This window comes from Glycine soja, chromosome 15, assembly GCF_004193775.1.
Source record: "Glycine soja cultivar W05 chromosome 15, ASM419377v2, whole genome shotgun sequence".
Lineage (NCBI taxonomy): Eukaryota > Viridiplantae > Streptophyta > Magnoliopsida > Fabales > Fabaceae > Glycine > Glycine soja.
Window position 1 is genome coordinate 4,538,734 of NC_041016.1, and position 13,454 is coordinate 4,552,187.

At 31.9% G+C, this 13,454-nt stretch overlaps 2 protein-coding genes across 7 annotated transcripts; one reads left to right on the top strand and one right to left on the bottom strand.

Annotated features, from left to right (window-relative positions):
• Window positions 1-727: 727 nt before the first annotated feature.
• Window positions 728-7,553, bottom strand: LOC114388180 (methylmalonate-semialdehyde dehydrogenase [acylating], mitochondrial-like). 6 transcript variants are annotated; one of them, XM_028348515.1, is made up of 20 exons: window positions 7,391-7,553; window positions 7,198-7,295; window positions 7,022-7,093; window positions 6,751-6,912; window positions 6,558-6,636; window positions 6,302-6,456; window positions 6,097-6,160; window positions 4,961-5,076; window positions 4,671-4,736; window positions 4,377-4,427; window positions 4,128-4,279; window positions 3,595-3,685; window positions 3,369-3,449; window positions 1,973-2,050; window positions 1,809-1,844; window positions 1,602-1,645; window positions 1,441-1,519; window positions 1,141-1,231; window positions 936-1,043; window positions 728-903 (listed from the first exon to the last, which is right to left on the bottom strand). In XM_028348515.1, the coding sequence occupies exons 2-20, from the start codon at window positions 7,255-7,257 to the stop codon at window positions 857-859; spliced, it is 1,632 nt and encodes a 543-aa protein (XP_028204316.1). In that variant the 5' UTR covers window positions 7,258-7,295; window positions 7,391-7,553; the 3' UTR covers window positions 728-856. The 6 variants fall into 6 exon arrangements, 5 of the variants coding, with proteins under 5 accessions (XP_028204316.1, XP_028204317.1, XP_028204319.1 ...); XM_028348516.1 differs by having other exon boundaries at window positions 4,961-5,040; window positions 7,391-7,552; XM_028348518.1 differs by having other exon boundaries at window positions 728-1,043; window positions 4,961-5,040; window positions 7,391-7,552.
• A 915-nt stretch (window positions 7,554-8,468) lies between these two features.
• On the top strand, window positions 8,469-10,655 carry LOC114388179 (pentatricopeptide repeat-containing protein At4g31070, mitochondrial). Its single transcript, XM_028348514.1, has one exon. The coding sequence runs from the start codon at window positions 8,616-8,618 to the stop codon at window positions 10,419-10,421; it is 1,806 nt and encodes a 601-aa protein (XP_028204315.1). The 5' UTR covers window positions 8,469-8,615; the 3' UTR covers window positions 10,422-10,655.
• The last annotated feature ends 2,799 nt before the right edge of the window (window positions 10,656-13,454 follow it).

Here is a 13,454-nt window from a genome sequence, read left to right on the forward strand (position 1 = left end):
CATTAAAGATGACAAATTGTAGATTTTAGATGTGATTAAGTCTCATGTCAAATATTAATCTCAAAGCCACTCAAAGGAGAAAAGCTTGTGAGATCGTCATAATTCTATTAGAAAGTCAAATATAAATATAGAATATAAGATAAATTATATTTAAAATGGATAACTTTTTTTTTCTCGAAGTATTGGTTAAATCACTTTGAAGATGTGCATTTTAAAATTAGGAAGACAAAAAACAAAGAAAATATTTTAGAGAAACTAAAATTGAACTTTCAAATTTTAGAGGGACTAAAAATATATTTTATCTTCTAATATAATATTTATTTATTAGACATGTTATTTAAGTAATGAAGTTTTTCATTAGTTCAATTATCTTCATAATTATAAATATTTTTATTTTATATGAATAAAAAATATCTCTGTCCATTTTATTTTATTTTTACAATTTTTTAGCTTCATATGTAATGCATAAAGAAAGTCAATTTAAATGGTTTTAAATTTATACAAAAGAAAAACTTAATAAATATAAGTTTGAATAATAGAATAAAAATAACAAAATAAGAAATGTGGATAGATATATTGAAGTGTAATTAAAAAAGTAACCTCATCCTATAAATGCTATCTTCACTTTTTCTTTTTTATTTTTTTATTTTTTTTATAGTCTCTCTACTTTATAGTTTCCTTTAGTTTAGAATGTATCCACTCTCAAGTTGAAAATTAATAAATCCGTTACCTACGAGTCCCAAGAAATTCATTTATTCTGAGAACAATACAGTAGCACACATCCAATAAAACATAACATAGTACAATACTTTATAAAAATAGGTGGATCAGGGTGTATTATTTACACAAGAATTTGCTAAGGATGTAAGACAATAGTTGAACAGGATTTATAAGAGTCCAAAGGTTTCAGAGGCAATATAAACTTCGGACTCAAGATTTTTGAGAGGTTGGCATAGCCAAATTAATCTTGCTTTTGCTGGCCGAATCCTTCCACTGCTGGGTTACTGTTTTGATCTGTGTATAAAAGTTAACCCCTGCCTTACCTGTCATTCAAAAAATTGTATCAATTTCAAATCCAAGGGTATAACCAATATCACATGCAAAATTGAAAAGAGCTAGCTTTGGGAGAAATCACAATACCATAGAAATTAAGATCGCCAGCAAATGATGCCTTGTTGCCAGTAAATGAAAAAAAGGGCAAAGGAACTGGAATAGGAACATTGATGCCCACCTAGTTCAAATGCAGTCACAAAGTGATGATCCATAACATTAACAGTGTCAAATATATATAGTGAGAAGTACCTTTTTAAGTGAGTGAAAGAAATTGATATTGAGCGTTAAATCTAATCAATTGTCAAGATTAAAACACATAACTCAAGTTTTTTAAAAAGTCACATGACCAATCATGATACTAGAAAACATCATAGTTAGATGACAAACCTGCCCCGCCTCAATCTCGGTCTGAAATTTCCTTGCAGCCACACCAGATGTGGTAAATATAGAAGCACCGTTTCCATACCTGTTTTAAAAGTCAAAGAGATAAATGGAAGTTTAAGTGTTTAACAAATACAAATGAAAATGTAGCAGTTGTTAAAATATACTTGTTTTCATTGATAATGTTTATGGCCTCTTCCAAGTTATCAGCCTAGTGTTAAAAATAAAAAAAATGAAAAAAACTGTGTCAGCATAACATTATATTTAGCTAAAATGAAAAATCCAAGGCAGATGAGCCTCCTACATGACCAAATATTGACAAATAAAATAATTCCAAATTAGTGGATGCTTAGTATGAGACAAATAAAATGCACCTCCGTGAGAAGAAGAACTGGTCCAAAGATCTCCTCCTGCACAGGCCATGATAGAGATAATCAAGTTTAGTTCAAGACTAAACCTTGTAGCACTTACAGATTGGTAAACACTTGCAAAATTCTTTAGTAAACACTTACAGATTGGAGATTAGTGAGAAAATTACCTTGTAGCACTCCATGTTGGCGGTGACATCTGATAAGATGGTTGGGCCAATAAAATTGCCAGATTCATATCCTGGGACCTACTTATTCACAAAAGAATTGTTGAGCAGTCTTAAAATGATATTAAAAGGTGAAAACAATCCATTGACAATATGGAAAAAGAAAGGACTATGCAAGGACTGATCTTCAGGATGTGGAATAATGATATGCACAAAACTGTATGTCCTTTACATTCCATTTGGGGTGCTTCATTTTAACTTATTGCATCTCAGCTTGATGGGTGTCAAAGGAGGGAAGGGAGAACCAAGGAGCAAGAATGAACAAAATGTAGAGTTCCAAGTCAAAAGATAAAGTGCATTTAATGTATATAGGGAATTAAATTTTTATCACTAAGATTTAGGTGATTCAAATGCAAAGTGAAAAATTGTATTTTACTAGATGAAACTTATTTGAATGGATGCATTGGAAGTTGTTTTTCTTTCAACTTTCAAGAGAACTTATTTATTATAATTAGTGACAATCTTCACTATAAATAGAAAAAAGAATTAGTAGAGAAGAAACATATGAAGAGAGAGTGTGTGAGAAGAGAGATTGAGAAACAAAGTCACTTTGTTGAGAGAAAAGTGTCTTTGTGTGAGAATATTATCATTTCTTGTAACCATTGAGTGGGGTACTCGGGTTTGTAGAGTGATACACTATTAAGGATGAGTTACAATCTTGTAATCATTTTTGTGATAGTGAAATACTTTTGAGACGATTTCGTGGATGTAAGTAAGAGGTGTTGAACCATGTTAAATTTTTGTGTTTGTTATTTTTTTTTACGGTGTAATCTTTGTTGTATTTTCACGATCCTTTGTGTGTGTGGATAATTTTATTTAAGGGAGAGTTGATTACCCAACACAAAGTAACAAAATCAGGAGTTAAAAATTAAGCCAAACCAATTTTTATTGCACTGAGACAGGCTTTATGCATACCACCAAACAACTGAACCAAGCGCCATTTTTCAAGGTTCCAAAAGAATTATACAAGAATATAGAAGGTTACATTTCTTTAACTGGTAGTATTTAATTGGTTAACCAGTACAACTGTACAAGAACTGTTAGTTATCAACCAAATCAAATGCAACACAAAGATAAATGTTTCATGATCTCCTATATGTTTTTCTTCTTTTTTGTTTGTTTTCTATAAGGCCTCAGGAAGAGGAGTGCTATAATCGAAGATTATTACTTTAGTTACAATCTTTGCATACATAAATCTTTCTGCTGCCTTCTGAGTTTCCAAACATGTCAATTGCTATGCTAAAGATTGAAGAGGTAAATTGATCATGCATGAAAAAGTATGGAAATGTCCATGAATAAAATATGAAATGATAAAAATGAATGAGAATATTAAAGCTACCACTATATTTCTTCCATCAAGAACTAGTCTGGCACCACTTTCAACCCCAGATTGAATTAATCGGTGTATTCGCTCCTTTGCCTGTGCAGTGGGTAAGGTTGAGAGAATATTTAAGAAACATATAACTACAATGTATACAATATCAATTTGGAAATGTGATGCACTGAATAGTAATTCTTAAACAATAATCTGAAGTTTTCTATTAGTCCAAGAACCATAAACATACCTGTTTGCTAATGACTGGACCAAGGTCTGCATCAGGTTCAGTTCCAACATTTACTTTAAGAGCTTTGGCATGCTCCACAAGTTTACTTTCCCTGGAAAAATATTGTGAAGACTAAAGGATGAAGTTATTATACTTAAAATATTATAAATGCATGGTTAAAAGTAAGTTTTATGAGGCCAAAGAAGAAGTCAAAGTCAATTTCCTCACCAAGACTGCTCACAAAGAAATCCAAATACTTGGAACAGTCTATTTGGGGCAATCCCATCAGAATTATCAAAAGGATGGAAATAATTAATCATCCCTACTAATTTTCACAGCAGTAAGAATGCTCACAAAATGTGATTATATTTTAGAGATGTTGAATTATGTCTTAGTAAAGGAAGAGTGGTGATTCAGTTTGGTACACACCAAAGACATCCAGTTCATTTTGGAACAAGCACCAGAGGAAGAGCATAAAATTGCTTCAAGCATAAGATGATACCACAAAAATAATAATAAATCAAATTGAATAACAATATGGTAGAGAAGGATACCACAGTTTTGAGTCTCCAACAAAAACAACAGTGCTGAGAGCCATGCACCTTTGTCCAGCAGCACCAAAACCTGCAGCAACTAAAGCATTTACAGTAGCATCAACACTAGCATCAGGCATTACAACTGCATGATTTTTGGCCCCCATATTAGCCTGAAAACAAAATTTATTAGGTCCAAAACTTCTGATCATTACCATGAACAGTAATAAACAATTTTACTAAGGGGAGGACAAAGCTAAGTGCACCCACCTGAACACGTTTCCCTTTAGCTGCAGCTCTAGCATATATGTGCATTCCAGCCTGTACAAATAAAAACATCAAAAAAAAATATTAGCCTGAAAACAAATTTTTATGTAAGGGGAGAGTATCAGTTAAGAAAAAATAGCATTTGAATCACTAGTCCTCTTCCATCTTTTTATGTAAGGACAGTCAAATTGTAAAATGATTCAATTTTGCCAACACAAAAACAGCATTGCCTTTGGTTTAAATAAAAAAGGCATAACATAAAAGCAGTAAAACTAAACAAAGCATTAGATGACTTACAACATTTGAACCAACAAAAGATATGGCTTTGATGTCATCATCGTCACAAATAGCATTCACAATATCCTGTCAACAATTGGGTTATTAAGAACATCAATAAACAAGAAAAGCAATGTACAAAAAGTGGTGTGGGTGTATGACAATGCAACAGGTTGTTATATGCAAGTTGCAACTCTTTGATTTAAATCTTTAATACATGATGCAATTAAGTACCAAATGCCAAATATGCCCATGAGTTCATTTACTAGGAAAGAGTGAAGAACAAAAGTTTAGAAAAGGTTATAGCATACATGGGTTCCATGAACTATATTTAAGACACCCTCAGGCAAACCAGCTTCCATTGCCAATTCTGCAAGCATTACAGAGGCACCTGGAAAAATGCCAATGTTATGACATCCAACTCTCTCTGCCATAAGTTGCAAGTAACCAAAAATGATGAATCATGAAAGTGGACAGCAGACTGTATATTTCTGAGTTCTGACAGTTAAGTGTGCTATTACCATAAAAGCATGCTGCATGTACCGTTACATGGATGGGGAAGAAAAACTCAAGGGTGGACGATAATATTTAGTATTCCATTACTAGATGGATAAATAAGAACACATTTATCAGCCATCACAAAGAAAAATTAATATAGACTTCTCAAACTGTAAGATCTGACATTGTTTCATTCTTCCTAATATATCTATTCAGAAATCAAATTTAATTAGATGATCCATGTGAGGCAGAAACAAGGACAAAGTCAAAAGTCAAGGCACCAATATTTTACTTGGGTGACACTAGCTTCCTTTTCTTGCTAGAGTATCATTTGCAAAATGCAAACCTAATCTGATAAATAACTCGTCCTTAATTAGTTTAAATGGATTTAGATTGCAAAAAGAGCAAGTGCAGACAGGGTTCAAAGCAGTTGAGGGTAGTTATCTATTATTTTAAATTATAAAATGAATATTAGTGAAGATGTTGCTCCTACAAATATTCTTTCAAAAATCCCTTAGTGAAGATCACAACCAATAAAGTATTTGAATATAACAAGAAAGGAAGGCTTAACAAAACTTATACCAAGAACATTAATTTTGGAATTTTATTCTCATTTGTCATTTTCAAAATTTGCAATTTATTAATAGCTAGATTGGCAATATAGACACAATATGCAAGGCTAGCAACTGCAAAATCCTTATCAGTTGCTGAAGAAAATAATGAAGGCATTCATTTTATTTAAAAAAATCCTTGATCCTGGTATTCACAATACAAGATATTTAGGGTAACATGTTCTGAAGTCATAATGCCAATAGCTTATTAAAGAAGCTTAAGCTTGCTTTGAATTACAGAGCTCCCTTTTCCATTATATATAACGCAAAGCTCCATCCAAACTGAGGAGTTAATGCAAGGAGATTCATAAACAACCAAATTAAGTAGAAAGTATCACCTGGAACTTTCTCTGATGGTTTTAGAATAAAGGTGTTGCCACATGTAACTGCCACTGGGAACATCTGCAAAAATATCATACATCTTTGCATACTGATATGGACGAGAAAATCAAGCAAACAAGAAATAAAGGAGTACCCAAGAACTTGTAAGAGAAAAACAATTGCATAGCAAAATAACCACCAAAAAAGTAGAAAACAACTTACCCACAAGGGAATCATTGCAGGAAAATTGAATGGACAAATACCAGCACATACACCAAGTGGTTCTCTAATGCTGTAAGTATCAATTCCACTTGATACATCAGAAACATATTCTCCCATTTGTAGAGTTGCCATCCCACAAGCATGTTCAACCACCTCTAAATGACAAAATGTTTAGAGAAGTTCATCACAAATTATAAGCTCAACCAATAATATCTCATCTCAAAAACTTCTCAAGCAACATACTAGAAAGACCAACCTAAACCACGGAAAACATCTCCTTGTGCATCCTTTAACGTCTTTCCTTGTTCAGTGGTCACATTCAGGGCAAGTTTATCCTGAAACAGTTACAAAGTAGTGATATGGCTAAATGGCATATGTGCCAGTATGGTGTCTTGGCCTAAATCTGTGAATATATGAGGCAGAGGCATAGAACATTGTAAAATGTTTACCATATCTCTGCGTATAAGCTCCTGGAACTTCAGCATAACACGTTGGCGTTTTGTGATTGGAGTTTTTCGCCATGATGGAAATGCCTTCTTTGCTGCAGATACCGCAGCTTTAAACTCTTCATCTGTGGTGCAAGGAACTTGTGAAACAACCTCTTGTGTTGCCTTATAAGATGATACCAATATTAGAACTCTTCCTTTCTCAAAACCAAAATCAAGGGATTCAGCTCAATTATAAGCCAAATATCAAACCAAAAGAAGAAAGAACACTTACAGGGTTGATAACATCAATGAAAGTTAACGATTTTGAGTCCAGAAAACTGCCCCCAATAAGATTTGGAACCCTCTGATTAATTCAACACAACCAAACAAAAATGGGAGGTGAGATGAATAGATAACTAGCAACATGAAGTCAAATTTTGTGGAAATTGAAACCAAGTTTGAGCTTACAGGGGGCTTATGTTGTCTTGAAAATAGCTCAGAAGGTGTTGATAAATGAGAATTTGCCATGGCAGAGAACTGAGGTCTCAAAAGGTTCAAGTTTTTCACTGCAGCAACATAAAAATTGGGTTTTTCTTCATCATATAACGAATTGAAATGATTGAAGAGGCATTGTACAAATAAACGACTAAACGAGTGGTACCTTGTTAAACAGAAAGCGGGAACGTAAGTGACGTGCTTTGAATCTTGTTTTAATATTTGGGGAAATTAAGGAACATGTCTATGCGCAGTGAACTCAACCAACTCGGGATCACCAATCAATTCACCAAAAAGCCACTCTTGCTGTTGTACTTGTAAGAGGGACAAGTGTTGCTTATATATATATATGTGCATGTGGATTGAGATTCTTATCCTTTTTAATTATTAGAAACTAATAAATGGTATTTCTGATGACAGAAGTATAAATGTATAATATGTGAAAAAAAGGTAGGCACGTCATTCATTTCACATTCTTCCCATCTCAATAAATTTATTAATTTTTAAAATAATTATATTAAAAATTTTAAACAATAATTTATAATTAAATAATAATATAAAACAGTGCATAAATATTAACTTCGTGCATTAGTGAGTAAAATAAATCGTTTTTAAATCAATTTATAAATATAATTTTTGATAAATTGGTTATTTTACATTTCAATTTTGATAAATTCAAACACACGAGAGAGTGACGGTAAAAAAAAAAAAGAATGAAAAATTTATAATAAAATAGATTTTACCCGTTCAAATTAAAAAGATTCAATTATTTCCTAAAAATAATAATGATTAGAATAATTTATTAAAAAATAATAATAAATATTTTGAGTTGAAAGAAATAGTTAAGTATAGAGATTTTTATATTATTAATCAATTAAATTTCTTACGAAAGTTATTGATTTTTAAAGCAATGATTATTATAAAAAAATATTTTTTTTTATCAAATTATACATATGCAACTTATTTCAACCAATACATCATTTAATAAAATTTAATTTGATGATTTTATTTTAAAATTTTCTATTGGATCGAAAAAATTTCCTCGTATATCATATCTGCAACTTTTTATATTAATCTAAATTTACCTGATATTTCATTCATACATGAATATTAAAGGAATACATTTAAAATTAACATATATATATATATATATATATATTAAAATTTTAAGTTACAGTAAAAAAAAAAAAGTTATTATAAAAGTATACTAATATATTTCTCTTGAATTGATGCATTAATTGATACAGGGGAAGAAAATTGGAAGAGGGGACACTCCCTTGTTTTGAAATGGCCATTAAACATAGTCCTAAAATTCTTCAGTTCAGTCAGAAAACAAAAAGCACCTGGATTTGCCCAAGAAATGAACACTGTTTCTGAATCCTCTGCCCTGCATGGCCTTCTTCACCCGACGCCTTCTGACCACAGTGGCCCCCACATGTTCTTCCCCTTCCAACCAGATCAAAACCTTCCTCTCAAAGGGTCTTTATCACCAAACACTTCAACTTTTCTCTGAACTCCATCTCTGTGGCCACTCCTCCATTTCCTTTTTTCTTCCATCAGTCATCAAGGCAAGCTCCTCTGCCCAATGTCATGCTTTTGGCACACAGCTTCACTGCTTGGCTCTTAAGACAGGCTCCCACTCTGAAACAGTTGTGTCCAACTCTATCATCACTATGTATTTTAAGTTTTCAGATGTTGGATCAGCACGACAAGTGTTCGACACAATGCCTCACAGAGACCCCATCACCTGGAACTCCTTGATTAATGGTTATCTGCATAATGGGTATTTGGAAGAAGCTTTGGAAGCGTTGAACGATGCGTACTTGCTTGGTCTTGTTCCCAAGCCTGAGTTGCTAGCTAGCGTGGTATCCATGTGTGGGAGGAGAATGGGTTCAAAGATAGGGAGACAGATTCATGCTCTTGTTGTTGTTAATGAGAGGATAGGACAGTCAATGTTTCTGTCAACGGCTCTTGTGGATTTTTACTTTAGGTGCGGTGATTCTTTGATGGCTTTGCGTGTGTTTGATGGGATGGAGGTGAAAAATGTGGTTTCATGGACTACTATGATATCTGGATGCATTGCTCATCAAGATTATGATGAGGCTTTTGCATGCTTTCGAGCAATGCAGGCTGAGGGAGTTTGCCCAAATAGAGTGACATCAATTGCTCTGTTATCAGCTTGTGCCGAGCCTGGCTTTGTTAAGCATGGGAAGGAGATACACGGTTATGCATTTCGTCATGGGTTCGAGTCATGTCCTAGTTTTTCATCTGCACTTGTAAATATGTATTGTCAATGTGGAGAACCAATGCACCTTGCTGAGCTAATTTTTGAAGGGTCTAGTTTTAGAGATGTGGTGTTATGGAGTTCAATCATTGGGAGCTTTTCTCGAAGAGGGGATAGCTTCAAAGCATTGAAGCTTTTTAATAAAATGAGGACTGAGGAAATTGAACCAAACTACGTAACTTTGTTGGCAGTCATCTCTGCCTGCACAAATTTATCTTCACTAAAGCATGGATGTGGACTCCATGGCTATATCTTTAAATTTGGATTTTGTTTTAGCATCTCTGTGGGCAATGCACTTATAAACATGTATGCCAAATGTGGTTGTTTGAATGGTTCTCGTAAGATGTTCCTAGAAATGCCAAACAGAGACAATGTTACTTGGAGTAGTTTGATCAGTGCCTATGGCCTTCATGGATGTGGTGAACAAGCTTTACAAATTTTTAATGAAATGAACGAGAGAGGAGTGAAACCCGATGCAATTACCTTCCTTGCAGTTTTATCTGCTTGTAATCATGCTGGCCTTGTAGCTGAGGGGCAACGGATATTCAAACAAGTACGTGCAGATTGTGAAATTCCATTAACTATAGAGCATTATGCATGCCTAGTCGATCTCCTTGGAAGGTCAGGGAAGCTAGAATATGCTTTGGAAATACGGAGAACAATGCCCATGAAACCAAGTGCAAGAATATGGAGCTCTCTCGTGTCGGCTTGCAAACTTCATGGCAGATTGGACATAGCAGAAATGCTAGCTCCACAGCTTATAAGATCAGAACCAAATAACGCTGGTAATTACACGTTACTGAATACGATCTATGCCGAACATGGTCATTGGCTTGATACAGAACAAGTGAGGGAAGCCATGAAACTACAGAAGTTAAAGAAATGCTATGGCTTCAGCCGCATTGAGGCTTGACATGAGAGTTTCGAGCAAAACAGAATGTAGCAAGCTTTATCCGAGAGTGGAAAAATTATTTAAATGATTATGGATAACAACATATTGTACTCTGGTTAATATCTATTCTTAACATATATCTTTACTTTTTTAGCAAAGACAGGATTGAGAAGTAACATATATCTTAACATGTAAGTACAGTCAAATTGTAAAATGATTCAATTTTGCTAATAAAACCAATCATTTTCTATTTGTTTTGGATCAATTTTTGCGGCTTTTATTAAAATAATTATCTCATTAAAAAAAATTCTACTTTCTTTTCATCTTTTAAACCAAATAATATAATAAATAACTTATCAATATCATACATGATATTTTCTAGTACTAAATCTTAATTAGAACTACTTAATTAAAATTATTTATTTTAAACATTTTTATTTTTTGTTTTATTTTTTATAATAATTATAAAAGCATACCTATAAAAATATATCATGAAATAGATAAAAAGAAGACCATTGTTCAACAAACATTTATTTTTTCGATAAATGAAAGTTGAAACATCTATGGCATGGTAAGCTAGCCGAGGAATATGCATGCATTTTGGAGCCTAGACTCCGTCAACATCAAAAAGTAACTTTTTCAACGAAACCAATTAGTTATATTATCCAATGAAACCAATTAGTTATATTTCTCTAAAGTGAGGTTTTTGATAAAATGTTATTTAACAAACCAGATATATGAAATCAAGAATCAACATTATAGCCTTCAAGACTGCACCGTCTATTTTCCTTGCTAGCTATCGTATTTTTTCTTCATATGTATTGACATATTTCTTTTAACTAAACGATAGAAATATGTTTGATTTCACTTTATAAAAATGAAATAAGAAATACATTCAGAAATAGGAAGATATTTGATCTAAAATTATTGTTTTATTTTCTCAAAAAAAATTATTGTTTTAAGTGGAGCGATTTCAGTTGCTTTGTTACCTCAATCACTCACAATATCTTTAATGTGACCCTTAACAATCACCTAACTATTTTCAATCATATTGTCGCTTTGTATAGAAATCTATGGTTATCTCACCTTTTGGCAAATAAGAGAAGACAAGAAACTCTTACTGGCTGAGGAAAAAGATATGGGAAAAAGTGATGAAATGATTATTTTTCATGAGAAAAAGAGTTATAGACTTACAATATAATCATCTAATCATAATTTAATGTATGATAATTAGTTTGTTGATTTTTAAAATAATTATTTTAAAAAATTTTAAAAATAATTTGTGATTAAATGATAATATAAGAGTACCTAGATATTAAACTCATTTTTCATTCTAAAATACATCTCTTTTTTGTTTAATCAGAAACTTTCCATAAGTTGGACAGTGCAGATTAAGAGACAGTAGCGTCACTAGCATTACAAAATAGGAAATAAGAGATGCAAATACACAATGTTAGTTTGTTTACCTTCTGGCAATAACGAAAAGGAACTCTTTCCTACAAGGCAGAAAAATAAACAATAAAGGATGTAGGAGATACAGATAAAATCCGTGAATTGTGTAATATAAATAGAAAAATAGATAGAGATAAGAGTTGATAGATATTCAACGTAACAACATAATTTATATGATTGCATTTCTTAAATTATATTTTAACACAATAATTAGATAATATTGCAAAAATATTTTACTGTGATTTAAAAATAGTTTACACTAACCGTATATTAATACTAAACTACTAATGTCAAAATAAAATATTAAACTGTCGTAAAAAAGTTAAAATAATAGTAATTTTTATTGAACTAAATTATTTTATTTCCTTTCTCAGTTCCGAAATTAATGCTGATAACACCCCAAGTAAATAATACAGGACCTTCAAGCTTTCTAGAAATGTTTAGGTCCTTAATCATTAGTTGGATGAAAGGTTTACGAAATTCTGTTTTATTAATTCTAATCAAACTTGATGGGTGGAAGCGCAAGCATACACACACAGCACTAAGCACTTCACATATCCTGTCCTCAATTCACCCGGATTTTATCATGTTCATGTTAGGTGATGTCAAGGGCAATCCTCTGCCCCGTGTTGTAGTGCTTTAGTTGTTTTGCTTGTGGGTCTTTTGTCCTTCCCAAAATTACCAAAACTTCTTTCATAAATAGATTGTTTTTCTATAGTCATAACGGAACTTTAGACCATGTACCAAGTCTTTGTTTGGGTTTATTCATATGTTGATTAGACGTTAAATTTGCAATATATTTTTTCTTTCTGAATTTCGTAACAATCTTTTAGAGCATAAAAGTTGTTTTCGTTCTAATCTTTTTAATTTAAAAAAGAGTTAAATTATTCATTTGGTCCTTATAGTTTAATCTTTATAGTTTGAAAGTGATTTTTTTAGTCCTTATAGTTTACATTTTAATTCTCTTTTAGTCTCCGTAATTTAAAAAATGATTTTTTAGCCTTTATAATTTATATTTTAATTCTTTTTTAGTTAGTTTTAAAGTGATATTTTTAGTCCCTGTACCTTATATTTTAATTCCCTTTTTGATAATTTATAACTAATTTATAACTCATTATTTTTATATATATATTTTTAATAAAGACTAAAAGATAATTAAAATATAAATTATAGGAACTAAAAATATCACTTTCAAATTATAGCGATTAAAAAAGAATTAAAATAAAAACTATAAAAACTAAAAGATTAAAAAATCACTTTCAAACTATAAGAATTAAAAGATAATAATCATAAAATTATAAGGATCATATAACTAATTTAACAAAAAAAAAAAAATTAAAATGCAGGGCTACAGTGATCACATTATTTTAGGATGCGGTGTTAACATCAACTAACATTCTGTCACGCCGAGCAAGTACTTAATAACTCAAGTGTCTGAACTTCAAAGGTTACCATTAATGTCGAATATCTGTGTCAGTACCTGAATATTGAAACGTCTACAAGATGGTAAGCGAGCTGAGGAATATAATGCATATATCTGGGACCCTAATCGTACTCTTGGAACAGAAATGAACTTCCTTTATACTTCAAAGTGTTATCACT